At 39.5% G+C, this 14830-nt stretch overlaps 1 protein-coding gene across 2 annotated transcripts in view; it reads left to right on the top strand.

The window, feature by feature from the left end:
- Positions 1-11678, top strand: part of LOC113443240 (mitochondrial adenyl nucleotide antiporter SLC25A23-like) — a 39180-nt gene extending 27502 nt beyond the window's left edge. For both annotated transcript variants that reach the window (XM_026711311.2, XM_087925905.1), the window contains 5 exons: positions 1231-1383; positions 3340-3447; positions 6492-6659; positions 6899-7049; positions 7693-11678. In XM_026711311.2, coding sequence (XP_026567096.2) covers positions 1231-1383; positions 3340-3447; positions 6492-6659; positions 6899-7049; positions 7693-7877 — 765 coding nt within the window. In that variant the 3' untranslated portion in view covers positions 7878-11678. The remainder of the gene's footprint in view (positions 1-1230; positions 1384-3339; positions 3448-6491; positions 6660-6898; positions 7050-7692) is intronic.
- The last annotated feature ends 3152 nt before the right edge of the window (positions 11679-14830 follow it).

Here is a 14830-nt window from a genome sequence, read left to right as displayed (position 1 = left end):
CTTAAAGAGATTTTCTGAACGTAGTACCCCCAAAGTGTCATTCCACCCTGTCACCCTTGAATGCAAAGAGGCTTATCTGCAAGCATTACTGCAGCAAGCAAAGCCAATGTGCTCTTTATGTTCTATAATTGTATTCTATAGTTCAGAGGCTTCTTCAACTTTCTAAATATTTCGAAGATGAATGCATGGCCATTCCCTCTTTTTCAGCTTTAATAGTAGTGCAATTAACACATTTGGTGAATAAGAATTATTGTCACCTCATATATATGTCTTTCACATTATCTCCATTTATAAAGGTCTTAAAAGGTCCTTAATAGTCCTCCAGCAGTCCAGTGTTTTCACTGCTTCCTCCCCATATAGTACATGGTTATCCTTGCTTATGCCATCTACAAGAACTCCTCATAGAGCAGAGATGTCAAACTCAAGGCACGCAGGCTGGATCCAGTCCATGGGGCCAATCTGGAAACAGGGAAGGACCAGCCCACAGTGTCTCTGCCAGTGAAAATAGAGCTCAGGAGGGCCACTTGAGCACTCCATTTTTGCTGGCAGAGGTTGCAGGAGGCTGTCGCAGCGGAAAATGGAGCTCAGGAGCCAGGTTTTGCTGGTAGAGCGCTTGGGCCACCACAGGCACCCACAACACAATGTCGAGCTGGCCATGCCCCCCGGCCAAAAACAACCGTGATGCACGACCCTCAATGAAATTGAGTTTGACACCCCTGTCATAGAAGAAGATGAAGAATACTTTATTGGCCAAGTGTGATTGGACACACAAGGAATTTGTCTTGGTGCAAATGCTCTCAGTGTACATAAAAGAAAAGACACATTCGTCAAGAGTCAAGAATCATAAGGTACAACACTTAATAATAGTTATAGGGTACGATAAGCAATCAAATCATACTAGGAAACAGTCAATATAAATCGTAAGGATACAAGCAACAAAGTTACAGTCCTACAATCACAAGTGGGAGGGGATGGGCGATAAGGAGTGAGGAGAAGATTAATAATAATAGCAGTGCAGACTTTGCAAATAGTTGGACAGTGTTGAGGGAAATATTTTTTTAGCAGAAAGATGGTATTCAGGAAAAACTATCCTTGTGTCTAGTTGTTCTTGTGTGCAGGGCTCTATAGCGTCGTTTTGAGGGAAGGAGTTGAAACAGTTTATGTCCGGGATGTGAGGAGTCTGTAAATATTTTCACAGGGACTAACATCATGTCTGCATCTTACCTGCAGGTCCATGCATCAAAGAACAACAGCATGAATGTGCTTGGTGGACTGAAAGGCTTGATTCACGAGGGAGGCATGTGGTCATTGTGGCGGGGCAACGGTGTCAACGTTCTCAAGATTGCACCTGAATCTGCCATCAAGTTTATGGCTTATGAGCAGGTATGGACTTATGTCTGCAGCTCTGCATACTAATACCCACAAGCAAACTGCAACCGCTGCAGCTCTCAAAGTAAAGGGGTTACATAATGCTGGATGACATTCCTTCTCAGTTGGGATGGCATATTTCATACCAGCCATATGTTGCAGCTTCATAATACAATTTGTACTTGTCCAAGGCAAAGGATAATAGTTGCTAATTTCCCCTATTTTTGAAAAGCATCAGCCAAATGTGAGCAAAGACTTTCTTAACCAGGCTTCTATCTGCTCTTCTTAAAGGAACCATGAATCCAGAAGGACCCCAAGATTACAAGCTTACTGTTATAGCAGGACTAGAGGTTGATTCAAAGCCAAATGCCATGATAATCTGTTGCAAAAAGAATAGTAGCTAGACGATTGACTAGGAATGGGAGTCCTTGGATTCAACTCTGCTTTCTGCTATGGAAGCTCACTGGATGCTTTGGGACGAATTGTTAAGTTAATCACTTCTAAGAATAAAATAGGAGAAGGAAGTCTGGTGGATGCTGTCTTGAGCTCCTGGGGAAAAAAATTGAGAAGCGAACTAATTAAGAATAAAAATTCTATAAGTTCCAGAATCCCAGGGTAATTTTATAAGAATATGTATGAAATAATGGAACCTTAAATGTTGGTATATAATGAGGCATTACTAGAAGCAAAATTGCCGGAATCGTGGGCTTAGGCCTATATTACCCTAATACCCAGAGAAAGTACCGATTACCAATAAATTAAAAATTACAGACCCATTTCGTTGCTAATATATTATAAAATATTTATGACGATAGTAGCAGACAGAATAAAAAAAATGTTAAATGAAAGAATACATTCAGATCAAAATGGATTTCTACCCAAAAGGCAAATCAGAAATAATGCTAGGATAGTAACAAATGTGTTAGAATATTATGAAGCCCACCTGGAGAAACAAGCGGCACTGATTTTTTTAGATGTGCAAAAAGCTTTTGACAATTTGAATTGGGATTTTTTTTTATCCAACAAATGAAAGATATGTATTTTGGGTCAAATTTTGAAAGAATGGAAATTTTGGTTATAGTATTCAACTAGAGGAATGGGAAAAAATGTGGACTAAAAATTATAAATTAACAATGTCTGCTGCCTATAAGGAAAACCTTTATAAAATATTTTATTGTTGGCATCTAGCACTGGCAAGATTTGGATAAAACATATCCAAACATGAGTCCAGAATGCTGGAAATGTAAGCAAAAACAGGGTGGTGATCATGCCCCGAAACAAGAAAATATCGGACCAAAATAAGAAATTGGTTGCAGGAAATTATTGGTCTCCAAATTCAGTTTAAACCTGAAATGTTTTTATTAGGAATAATTAGAGGAGAATTTAACAAAGGAACTAAATACCATAGTGCATATACTGACTGCAGCAAGAATTGCTTACGCGCAGAGTTGGAAATTAGATAGTGCCCCCTCCAAAAATATGATAATAAAGAAAGTGTTGGATTGTGCAGAGATGGTTAAACTCACTTTGGAACTGCAAGATTAAGAAGATATGGAATATTATACGGTCTGGAATAAGTGGTATAACAGGTTAGATAGTAGAAATAAAAATTAAATGTATTTATGTATATTGACCTAAGTGGAAATATCGATGTCACAGTGTTGCAAAGATTGTATATGAGTTTTTAAATGTGGAAAAGTATAAAAAATATTTTTTTAAACAATAATCTATAAGTTCCAACATTCTTCTCCAACCTAAATGAAGCATCTGATCTAGCCAAGTTATAGTGAAGATTTCATTGCTTATTATTGAAATCCCTACAGAAACTGATATCCCAGTGCAGCAACATAACATTCCCCTGATATGAAATGTAGTAATTTCTTATGGGTGCTGCTCTTACTCAGTTAATTGAGATGAAAGTGGAGGAGTCTTCATTCTTTCTCTGAATAAATCCATTGCTTTTCTTTGCAGATAAAGCGAGCAATTCGTGGGCAACAGGAAACTTTGAGGGTACAGGAGAGATTTGTTGCTGGCTCACTGGCTGGGGCCACAGCACAGACCATAATCTACCCCATGGAGGTAAAATTGCCCCTCTTTGGTACTATAGTGTCTGAAAGCCATGCCTTCTACCAACCAATGACCTTTTAATCAAAATGTATACTACTCAAACAATTCCAGGAATGTGTTCAAGCCAACCATCACCATAGGATCAGATTTAGACTTCAGCTAAAGAGGTCCAAACAGAGTAGTTTTCCCTTGTATCTGCACTTGACATTGCTTGCTACACAAATGCCCAGATCTCTTTCCTGTGCCAAATTTCTTCCACTACATGCATTGGATTTGGAAGGGTCTCACAAAAGCTAATCTTTCTTCTGATCAGCTGTACCTGGAAAAATGGGGGGACTCCATTGAACTAACCCTAAGAGTTTTAAATTTCTTTAACATATTTTACTGAAATTAAAATGTTATATTGAATTTCTGCAATTATTTTCAATTTAATATCAATTTATTCCCCAATAATTTTCTTAGATGTCTTCTAAGATGTCTTTTTAAAATAATTTTCTTAGTCTTTTTCTAGCAGCTTATGAGGAAGTGGTTTTTTTTCAGCGATAATAGAGGACTTTCCAAGTTTCAGTTTACAAAAAGCATCTCCAGAATCCTTATCATTTATTATGAACTGACCATTCAATCAGAAGAGGTACACAAATATCAACACAGAATATTGCTTAGATTTTAAAAATGAGTAAAATCATTGGAAATATGGTCCATTGTGATGATAAAAATAAGGAAAAAATTGGTGAAATAGATAAATTAGGAGCTTCAGGCAAATGTGAACACTATTCAGCAGATGTCACTAAATAGATTCATTTGAATAAAGGATATGAGATCTGTAGTTTTGCTATGGTACTAATGTTGTTTTGGATGGTGCCCAACCATACTTTACCAAACGAATGTTCCATGATTTATTAGTTAGGATGACCGAGTATTCATTCTGCTTACTTTATTATATAGTATTAATAGTGTATGTGCTTCTTTAGGTAATGACATAAATCAGTCAAGTTCCAACCCAGAATAAATAACAATTTTAATCTCATGCTGAGAGTTACTCAAACATTGTAGGGATAAGAGGGCATCAGCCTAACTACGGATTTCTTCTTAAAACTGCTGGTAGAGGCTCAAAAATCTAGTTCATTCCAGGTATGACCATGATAATATGTGGGGTATATATGTGCTACTCCTTTCTAGCATCTTTCTTAGTATACCTATTTAATATAAAATGAATAGCGCATATATGCCCAGTATGCCAATTTGAGATAAGATTTGTGAATAGGATTAGTAGTTTACATAAAGCTAATGTTGGTAAGGAGAAAGTTGAGCACTGCAAGAATGGATATGTCAAAGCTATTCTTCCCAGCACATTCTTACATTCATGGGAAAATTCGGGCAGAATTGATAATAGTTCAGAAGGTATCTGTTCTGGAGAGGGATAAAGAGCAATCTTAATACCAATATCAGAGATATATGTCATGAGTCTTCATTTCCAATTTATCCTGGATATTAGCTAAATGCTGTATTAGCAGATTAAAACCAAATTTTTTCCCTTTTGTACATACTTAGATTATTTTTAATCTGCTTTTAGTCAACATGATTTTCAAAACATAATACAGTTACAGTATTAATAACACATATAAATAGAAACACCAATAAAATAAAAACAGTAAAAGAAGCTAACATAAAATCATATCTGGCATTTAAGTAAAAGAAGCACAAAACATAAATTGCATATTTAAAAAGCCAAGGATGTTGCACTGTGTTAGACATCTGATTCCAACACCCTGATGCTATCATCAAAATGGCATCTTGAATGTAATCTTTAATCAACAAAACTCATAAAATGTTTATATGTGTTCTGCAGTTAATCTGGCTGCCATAAGGTTAGGTGAATTATTGTTTTCTAAATAACTATCAGAGGCAGCCAATGCAGTAGTTGATATAGGAGTTTAGGACCTGTGTTCCAATTCTTTTTTTTCCCTGGAAGTAGCTAACTTAGTACATAAAGTTGATGAGATGTACTCTTAGTCACCACCATAGCCTGAACATGCAAAAGGCATCCAGTATCCTAAAGTATTCCTGATTGAAAAATGAATCTTTTATGGAGATTATGACCTCCAACAGAGCTAGGTTATTCCACATTTCACAGGAATTCAGAATACCTATCACGGGCAATCCTATTGATCTGAAAGGGCATCCCTAATTCCTAAGCCATCCAATCATCCATTTCAGATGTTAGCCTACTAAAGAACTTGTGTCACCAATTTCAGATAGCTTAATGTTTTTTTTCTAATTAGGAATTCTTAAGTACATGATCTAGGTGTAAGCAATGGAAGCATCTTAGATTCTGCTTTATGTAAGCAATGGACTTTTTCCCCTTCAACTGAAAAAAGGATGAATTTCTGAAAGCTAGACACTTCAAAAAGAATTCTTCATTGAAAGGAAATGATTCCAATACTAGTCAAAGCAGAATCTAAGATGCTTCCAGGCATACAGTAATAGATAAAGGGAGTTAGAACCCCTGCCCTTATTCTGATGTGGATTTTGTCAAAAAAAGAACCAACATGTTAATTCCCCACTCCCCTTTCCTGGGAACATATCTTAGAAGAGTTTCCCAGGGATTATCTTCCAGAGCTGGAATTTTTATGGTCCCTTCTCCTCTTGCTATCTCTCCAAGAGATAGCCATCTGGCTCCAGTCCTCCAGTTGTATATCATGTGCAAGTTATACAGATTCAATATAAGATTTAATATATTCAGGTTACATCAAAAAAGATTACTTATACCAACAGCCATTCCTTTGTGTGTGTGTGTGTGTGTGCACAGTTAGAGAGCTCCATTCACCAAGAATAGCACGAGATGGATCATAACCAAGAGGGTCTGTGCCAGTCTGTTTTTTTAATTGACATCCTACAAGCCACAGGAAAAAGAAAATGCTTGCTACTTTTTTGAGCTAATCACTTGCAGAAGACTCTTGAAATTAGGAGCAGAAGATGTAAAATTGGAAGAAACAGATGCAAGTACCAAGACTGTTTTCTTGTTTAACGTCTGGTTAATTTTTTTTTCCTACTAGGTCATGAAGACACGATTGGCCCTCGGCAAGACAGGCCAGTACTCGGGTGTGGCAGACTGTGCCAGGCAGATCCTACAGAAGGAAGGAATCCCTGCTTTTTACAAGGGCTACCTACCAAATATGTTGGGCATTATCCCCTATGCTGGTATCGACCTGGCAGTTTATGAGGTCAGTGGTTGGGCGTGGGTTCAAAGAATAAGGGAGCTATCCAAAGAACAGGCTAGGCTGACATGCTCCTTTATTTGGAACACTTTTTGAGGATTAGTTACTCATCTGTAGAAGAGCACTTATTCATAGGTAAAAAGGGGTTCCTATCCGGTAGCTTTCCTCCCTTTTTTTCAATTTATTTTTGCTTGGCTTTTGATGCCCAGATGACCTTACCCTCTTTCTCACATTTCTCACCAAAGACACTGAAGAACACCTGGTTACAGAAGTACAGCAAGAACACCGCTGACCCAGGAGTTTTGGTTCTTTTGGCCTGTGGCACCGTGTCCAGTACCTGTGGCCAAATTGCCAGCTATCCCCTAGCCCTGGTGCGAACCCGGATGCAGGCACAAGGTAAGAAAGGAGCATCCTCAATGGAGAAGGTTGACAGCCATTATAAGCAGAATAACCATAAACAGGGAAGACAATTAAGCATGAAATCTTAGTATCAGAGGAGTGGACATAGGAGAGATTAGTGGGAAAGAAACCGAGAAGGAAAATGGGATAAGAAAGGTAAATAAAATTTTCATCCTGGGACTCAGTCATATTAAAATTAACAGGTCTTCAGATCTGATTTATATGTTCATGGTTGTCTGTTCCTCCAGGAAAAAGGAGGAATCAGTTTTCAACACAAGGAGCCAGAACAAATAGAAGGCAGGTTGTATATTCTGTTGCTTCAGGTTTTATTATTTATTAGACAATGAGGATTGACTCCGAGAATCTGCACATAGTTACTAGGTTCTATCCCAATTCCATGAGAATCTCTTTAGGTCCTGTTCGAATTCTGGCATGCAATAATTCAAGCCTTGATCTGTCAGTCCTCCTCACTCTCTCTCTGCACAGACTCTCAGGCTCTGCCCCATGGGTTTGAGTCTGAGCCATGTAGGACCTGGCGATCCTATTCAGACAAGACTCTCTGAACTTCACCTGCTTTATCAGGTATGTTGTGACAGGCATCCTACTAATCTTTCCTCTCTTTTTCATTGTCTCACTGCAGCATCAATTGAAGGTGCACCACAGCTAACCATGTTGGGTCTCTTTAGAAACATCCTTTCCCGAGAAGGGGTTCTGGGCCTCTACCGTGGCATCGCCCCCAATTTCATGAAGGTTATTCCTGCTGTAAGCATCAGCTATGTCGTGTATGAGAACATGAAGCAGGCTCTGGGGGTAACATCTAGATGAAGGAGGACCCTGTGTCGCCAAAGAGCAGGCGACCTAGCTCACAAGAAAGGTGTTGGAAGGGCAGCAAAGGTGGAGATATCCTACTGTAATTGCTGTGAAATGGAGAGCTAAGAGGGTGTTTGGAATGATTGGGTCCAGGCCACCTTGGCAAAAGTACAAACTTCTCCATGAACAAGAGCCAACTTGCTCACTAACAACCAAGTTTATCCTGTGAAGGCCTTGGTTGGGGGGAAAAAGTGACCTCTTGGAGGCAGACTTTTTTTTTGCTTGCCCACATTCTGGAATTTGCAGTGATGGTCTCTTCAAATAGACATGTTTCTGAGCCACCTGCTGCTCCTGCATATGCATCTTGTCCCCAACAACTGAACATAAGAACCATGACACGTTAACAGCCATGTCATAATCTAGTGGAAAAGGAGCTAAGTTGACAATGATTGCTCTGGACGTGTTATCAGATTTCAAGCAACTGCTGGTAAAATGGGTTGACTTTTGATAAATAGCCCTATTAACTCCTGTTAGCAGTTTCCAATACTGGAGGAAATAACAGTATATTCAGAGACAATTCATTGATGGCATTAGAATATCTGTGATTATTCCCTGGAGTCCACCGATTTCTCCTACAGACATTCAGAAACAGGAGTATCTGAATGTTGAGGACTTTGGCCAATAGATTCCACTCTTCATTTAGCATTTCTGTCTGCAATGATGAGTTCCTTTTGACTCTTCCCTCTTCCATTCCTCCTCCTAGAACTTATAGGGGTGCTGGAGCCCCTGGTATTTGCATTTTAGCCCAGATCCACTTTACTTGTACTATGGAAACTCTGTATATTTTGCACATTAACTGTTTTTAACTTATAAGGCTAGATTGCTGTCTCTACCTGGACCTCTGTGGCTGAACTGAAGTCTCTCCCGTTTTATCCCTGTTCCCTTTCCTTCTATTCTGAGGGAGCAGAGAATGTTGGAATACATTACAAGGGCTACTATTTTGTGGTAACCATCAAAGCACTTTTCTGAGATCCCCTAATATGGTGTGTACATATTTCTACTCATTTTGAGATGTTTGCACTAGCTATAGTAGCTTAGTTGTTGTCATAATTAAGGTCCTTGAAGCCATGCATTCAGGATTTCTTTGGGCTCATTGTATTTCTCTCCTCTTTTATTTATGACTAGCTGAATTACCTTGCAGTTAGGCATTCATTTTTCCTTTTTGTTGGAAAGTTGGAAAAGGCAGGATGGAGGCTATAGATCTATTCAGTCCCCAGATTCTCTTCTCACAAAATTCCCCTTTACCAGTGTCTCAATAAATGTTCCACTTCATCTTCCCATTCAAAATGGGTAACCTAGTGCCCATCTAGAAGAATCCTACTGGAGAAGGCTATGGAGTCCCGCATTCTGTCACACAACATAGTTGGCAAAACTAAGTAAGCAAGAACAACATGGATTTCAGGAATATATCTTTCATGTTGTTCTGGTATGGATACAAAATCCTGAAAGCTGTTAGGGTTGAGTCTCTTTGAAAATCTATTTTCCCTCGCATCTGAACATGGTGCCTCTTCTCAGATAAACCAGATCCTTGTCCCCTGCTTCTATGCAATCTCTCATACCAACCAGTTGCATTTGAGAGGATCACAGCCATGAATGGGAGGGTAACAGACATATTCCATTGTCACTTTTTAAGAGCTGCTATTTTCTTTTCCAATCTGATGACCTCCAGAAGTGTTAACTACAGTTCCCCTTATTACCAGCAAAATACGTTGAAGAAAGCTGTAATGGTGGATACAATAATATAACTATGACTTTTGGAATTTGAGTCATATCCTTGAAAAACGATCATATGAATGTCTGCCATGATTGTAGCTATACTAGAAGTAGGTTATTGCAGGGTGTGTGTGTGTGGGTGGAGGCACCGCAAGAAATGAATGCTCAAAAATGGGAGTTTTGTTTTTGTCAGACTAGAGTGCTACTTCAGTTTGTTACCTGCAAGAAGTAATCAGATAGGGAATTGGCACTTCCATTTGAGAACAGTACCTCATTCAGTAGATAGAAAGAACCTCTTGCAAGTAAGGCAGGGTTTTTTTGTTCCTCTAGGAAACTCTTACAAGATGCTCCTTCAAATGAAGTACCAAGGACAGTGGATTTTCAATTTTGCTCCACTATAGAGTTTTCAGTGGTATTTTTGCTACAGTCCACCTTACCTATAAGAGAGGGTTTTGATCATATATATGAGCTTGCAGTTCTGTAAGCTCTACCTCGCTTGGTTGTTAAATGTCTGAGAAAACAGGATAGCAATAGCACTTTACAGCACTCTCTTAAGTGGTTTATAATGTCAGCATATTGCCCCCAACAATCTTGAGTCCTCATTTTACCAACCTAAGAAGGGTGGAAGACTGAGTGAACCTCAAGGCTGTGGGCAGAGTTTAGCCTGCAATACTGCATTCTAACAACTGTATCACCAGGCTGAGGATGATACAAGAATTTTCCAGGGAGAAAGAGAGGTGAGGAATGATTCACCAGAATGAAGAATAGAGAAAGATGCAATCGGATTGTGTCCTTTCTAAGATCATTCCATCTGGGAAATGTTCACATTTTCATTGGAAATATTGTACATTTATGAGTTTATTAAAATAAGGGTAGGATTTTACACCCATTTATTTAGCATTAATATCATGAACTAAATAGAACTTGCTTCTGAGTGGGCGTGTCCAAAATTGTATTTGCTTTGGGGTTATTGATTTGGTAGGTAGGATAGGCAAGAGTTGGCATGTCCCAATATTATTTTGGGGTATTTCAACTAGTAGCTCTGGCCAGTCCTGCATCCATTTTACAGGAAAGATTCAGTAAGGACAAGGGGCAGGATTGTCAAGTTACAATTTGAAAATGCCTTTTTTATCTTTATTTTGTCACCAATGGCTATTTTTGCTACCCATCCATCCGTATTTGTCCCCTTCTTGATGCCTGCAGGGAAGAAGGTTCTTTTTTGTCTTGTAGAGAATGTGAAAGAAGATAATATAGAAAGAATGAATCTGCCATTGTCTTATCTCCCCATCCTCTTCAGCTTCATGTATATTTAAAAGAAAGAAGAATCTCTGGTTTGCACGAGATACTTATTTGTGACATGTTCCAAGATGTGGGCATTGACACACCTGGAGAATCCAGGAATGGAAGCAAAAGGCTTGTTAAGGTGTCCTCAAATGCTTTCCTGCCAGTAGTTGTACCCAACATGTAGTAGCAGCAACCAACCTGCATGGCTTTAAACAATTGATGATCTCTCCATGACATCTCATTTAGTTGTCAGAATTTTCAGGATCAGAAATATAATTCCTTTATAAACACTGTTTTCTGGGTGAACAAAATGGGAAAGAGATACTGGTCATATCTTATTTAAGGATTTTTCAGAGGGATTTGTTGGTCACTGAGGAAAGAAGGGTCTTTAATTAAGCAAAGGGTTTCATTTGATCCAGGAGGTTATCTTAATGCTAAAAAAAATTGTAGTATAACTCAATAGTAGTTTTGAACGTCTCATTGAAAATCTACTGATCTTTTGAGATGCCAATCGGACTGAGTAATAGGAAGATCATTGGATAAATCAGATGACCTCCAATTTAAATTTTCCCCACAAAAACTAGATACCTAGTTTGCACTTTTACACAGAACCAACTGTCTTATTTTGGGGAACTGAACAAACTCTAATATCTGACTTTTGCCTGAATCAAACTCCAGTGAGATACCTATATATGTCTACCACTACTGATGCATTTTATGTTAAATTTTCCAAGAGAAAAATAAAATACATTTTCCAAACTTTGTTTCTTTCCATGGTATCTGTGAAATGAATTCAGAAGTAACATAAAAACCCCTGAGAAGACACGACACTTCGCTTGCCACTGTTTTCTAAAATACACTAGGCTTAATATATTATTTTGAAAATAAAAAAAATATATACATACTCAAAAGGAGGGCGTGCAATCATGAGGGTTTCGGGATTCACAGAAAAATGGCTTCATGTAGCCCATAATCATCCACTGCTGTTTCAGAAGGTAATTGTTACCACAATAAAACAACTAAAGATAGAGTACATTTGTGGAAATCATGATTAAAGATAAAGTTAATACCATGCAGTGTCATATCCTGCTTAAAAAGCAGTCAATAGGAGCATGCAAAATGCCATTATCTCAATAATCTTTTAGAGTGTTTTGACAGTTGTCCACAAATATATTTTCCATTTTCAAAAAGACCTTTGACAAAATCTGTCACCAAAGATACTTAAGCAAACTTAAAAGTCATGGGGATTATTTTATAAACTGAAACCTAGTTAAAGAACAGAAAGCAGAGTAGGAATGATTGCATATTTAATGGCAAACAGTGGTAGGAGGTGTCAATGGTTCAATTTTTGTTTTGTGCCTTCAGGTCAATTGTGGCTGATGGTGATCATATGGACTAATCCCTGCAGTATTATTAGCAAGATTTTTGAAGTGTTTTTCTCTTCTTCCTGGGGCTAAGAGAGAGTGACTGGCCCAAGGTTACTCAGGTGATTTTTATGCCAAAAGCAAAAATAGAACTCATTATCTTCAGATACCTAGCCCAATGCCTTAGCCACTATACTGAGCTGGCTCTCAAAGATCTACATTAGGAAGAATATATCTTAACTAGGGATAAATTCATTGACATGAATGCTGGAAAACATTTGTTAGTTTTAGAATGGTAAGACAACAGAGGAAACATGTTCATAGAAAGTGAATGGATTTTAAAATGGTATATACTAGTAAGTATGAAATGATGCATATCGTGGCAAAGTTTATAAATCTCATTTGACATGCTGATCTCATTTGACAAAGGCCATTTAGTAATGGATTTTTATATTTAGTTGGCTTTTCACATGACAGTACATTATCATTGATAATATGATTATCTGGTTATTCTCAAAATAATTGTGAAAGATCTTGTGAATTGCCCTCCCCCGACTATTACATTTGGGCTATCCAAAACCATATATATTCAACACACTATCCTTAGTATGATGCAGTTATATGTTATGTACAGTGGTAGGATTCAAATAATTTAACAACTGGTTCTCTGCCCTAATGAGTTCTTCCAACAACCAGTTCGCCAAACTGTTCAGTTAACAACCGATTCTCCCGGCTGAATCCCATCACTGGTTAAGTAGCTTAGAAGAATGCTAGAACATAGAAACCTATTATCAAAATTGCGTGTTCTCTGTGGGAAATTCTCTTGGGAGTTATGGCCTAGAGAAGCTCAGGCCATAATGTTAGTAAATACACAGGGCTATGCCTTGTGTACTAGTTGTACTTCTGGCAAGCAAACTCAATGGGGGAAGCCAGATTTGCTTAACAGCCAGATGGCTCACTGAACAACTGCAGTTTTGCTTAACAATTGTGGCAAAAAGGTTGTAAAATGGGGCACAACTCACATAACTACCTTGCTTAGAGAAACATGGCTTTTATTAGAGGAAAATCTGAAAAGCACCCTATTCTCACTTCAGCAATATATAATGTATGCTAATTTTAAGTACAGCTAAACTTAAAGGTGAATCGGTGAATGTCTTTATTGTCATGGTAGTTTATATCCTGCCTTCATTTCTTTAAATCAGTAACCCAAGGCAACAAACGTCCTAATTTGCTTCCTCTGAGCTGATTTGAGTGACTGGGCAATGTCACCCAGCCGGTTTCCATGCCTAAAGCAGGACTGCTTCCTGGTTTGTAGCCTGGTGCCTTAATCATTTAGACCAGGGTCCCCAAACTTGGCAACTTTAAGACTTCTGGACTTCAACTCCCAGAATTCTCCAGCCAGCATAGCTGCGGAGGAACTCTGGGAGTTGAAGTCCACAAGTCTTAGAGTTGCTACGGTTGGAGGCCCCTGATTTAGACCAAACTTTCAAACATTTCAAAAGCCTCTTAAGTCTCCATCTACTTATTCCGTTCTCTTTCCGAAACGTTACGCAAATAAGCGCGCAGATGCAAAAGCAACAGTTTATCTTGAACAAATCCGCTCGATTCCCGGTGACTTCGGGCACTTTATGTGCCTGGCTGCAACAGGCACAACAACCCCGGGGAGTGCGGGGGTCCGATCTCTTCGCAAAAGGTGAAGTCAGTCTGGAGAGGCCGTTCTCCTCAAGGTGCCTTTGGGAGGAAACGGGGGTGGGGGAACCGATGAGACTCGTCCGCGAAAGTCCCCGCGAGCCGCTCTTTTGCCTTTCGCTCCGCAACGACTTTTCAGCTTCGCTGCCCCCTTAGAAGCCGACGCCTCCTCCGCGGTCTACGGGCGTCGGCTCCTAAGAAGCGCCTCCTCTCCTTTCCCACCGCCTGCCTCCGTTTTCGAAGGGAAACGCGCTCCCTGCGGGAGCCTCTGCCCGAACGGCTCACTCGGTTCTCGCCCAATGGATTTAGACCTCCGGGAAAATAAAGCGGAAGTGTACATTCTTGCTGCCTTCACTCGGTGGTTTCTAATCTTTTGGCTCGATGGCGGTTGGCTGCGCGTTTTCCTCGCTGGGATTGTCGGAAGGACGAAACGCGCGCTTCAGTTCCCCGGCAGGCCCTTCTCAGTTGGTGTTGAGGAGGCTCTTAAGAGTTGCCGAGTAGGAGTGGTCAGCTTTTCCATCAATCGTACTTTAATCCCGCCCTTCAACCTTCAGTCGGCGAGCGGAATCCTCCCCCCCGCACACACACACGCGCCGCAAAATGGACTGGAACTGCCGGATTGGTTGTCTTCATTTGATAGAATGACGTATGTGCGGGTTTTCCAATTGGAGAGTCGGGATTGAGCTACCGTCCTACTCCGATAGGTTCATCATGGACCATTCACTCCGCCTCTATCAATTTCCAATTGGTATAGATCCTGCAAAGCGCCACCTTCCTCTTTACAATTCGAGTAGCCTTCTGACACTCAAACTGTAGGTTCCGCCTGTCGTCGTTTCTGATAGACCGAGCGTCCAAGCC

Source organism: Pseudonaja textilis, chromosome 2, assembly GCF_049901715.1.
Source record: "Pseudonaja textilis isolate UNSWEBS1 chromosome 2, rPseTex1.2, whole genome shotgun sequence".
NCBI lineage: Eukaryota > Metazoa > Chordata > Lepidosauria > Squamata > Elapidae > Pseudonaja > Pseudonaja textilis.
This window is presented reverse-complemented; position numbering and strand designations above follow the sequence as displayed.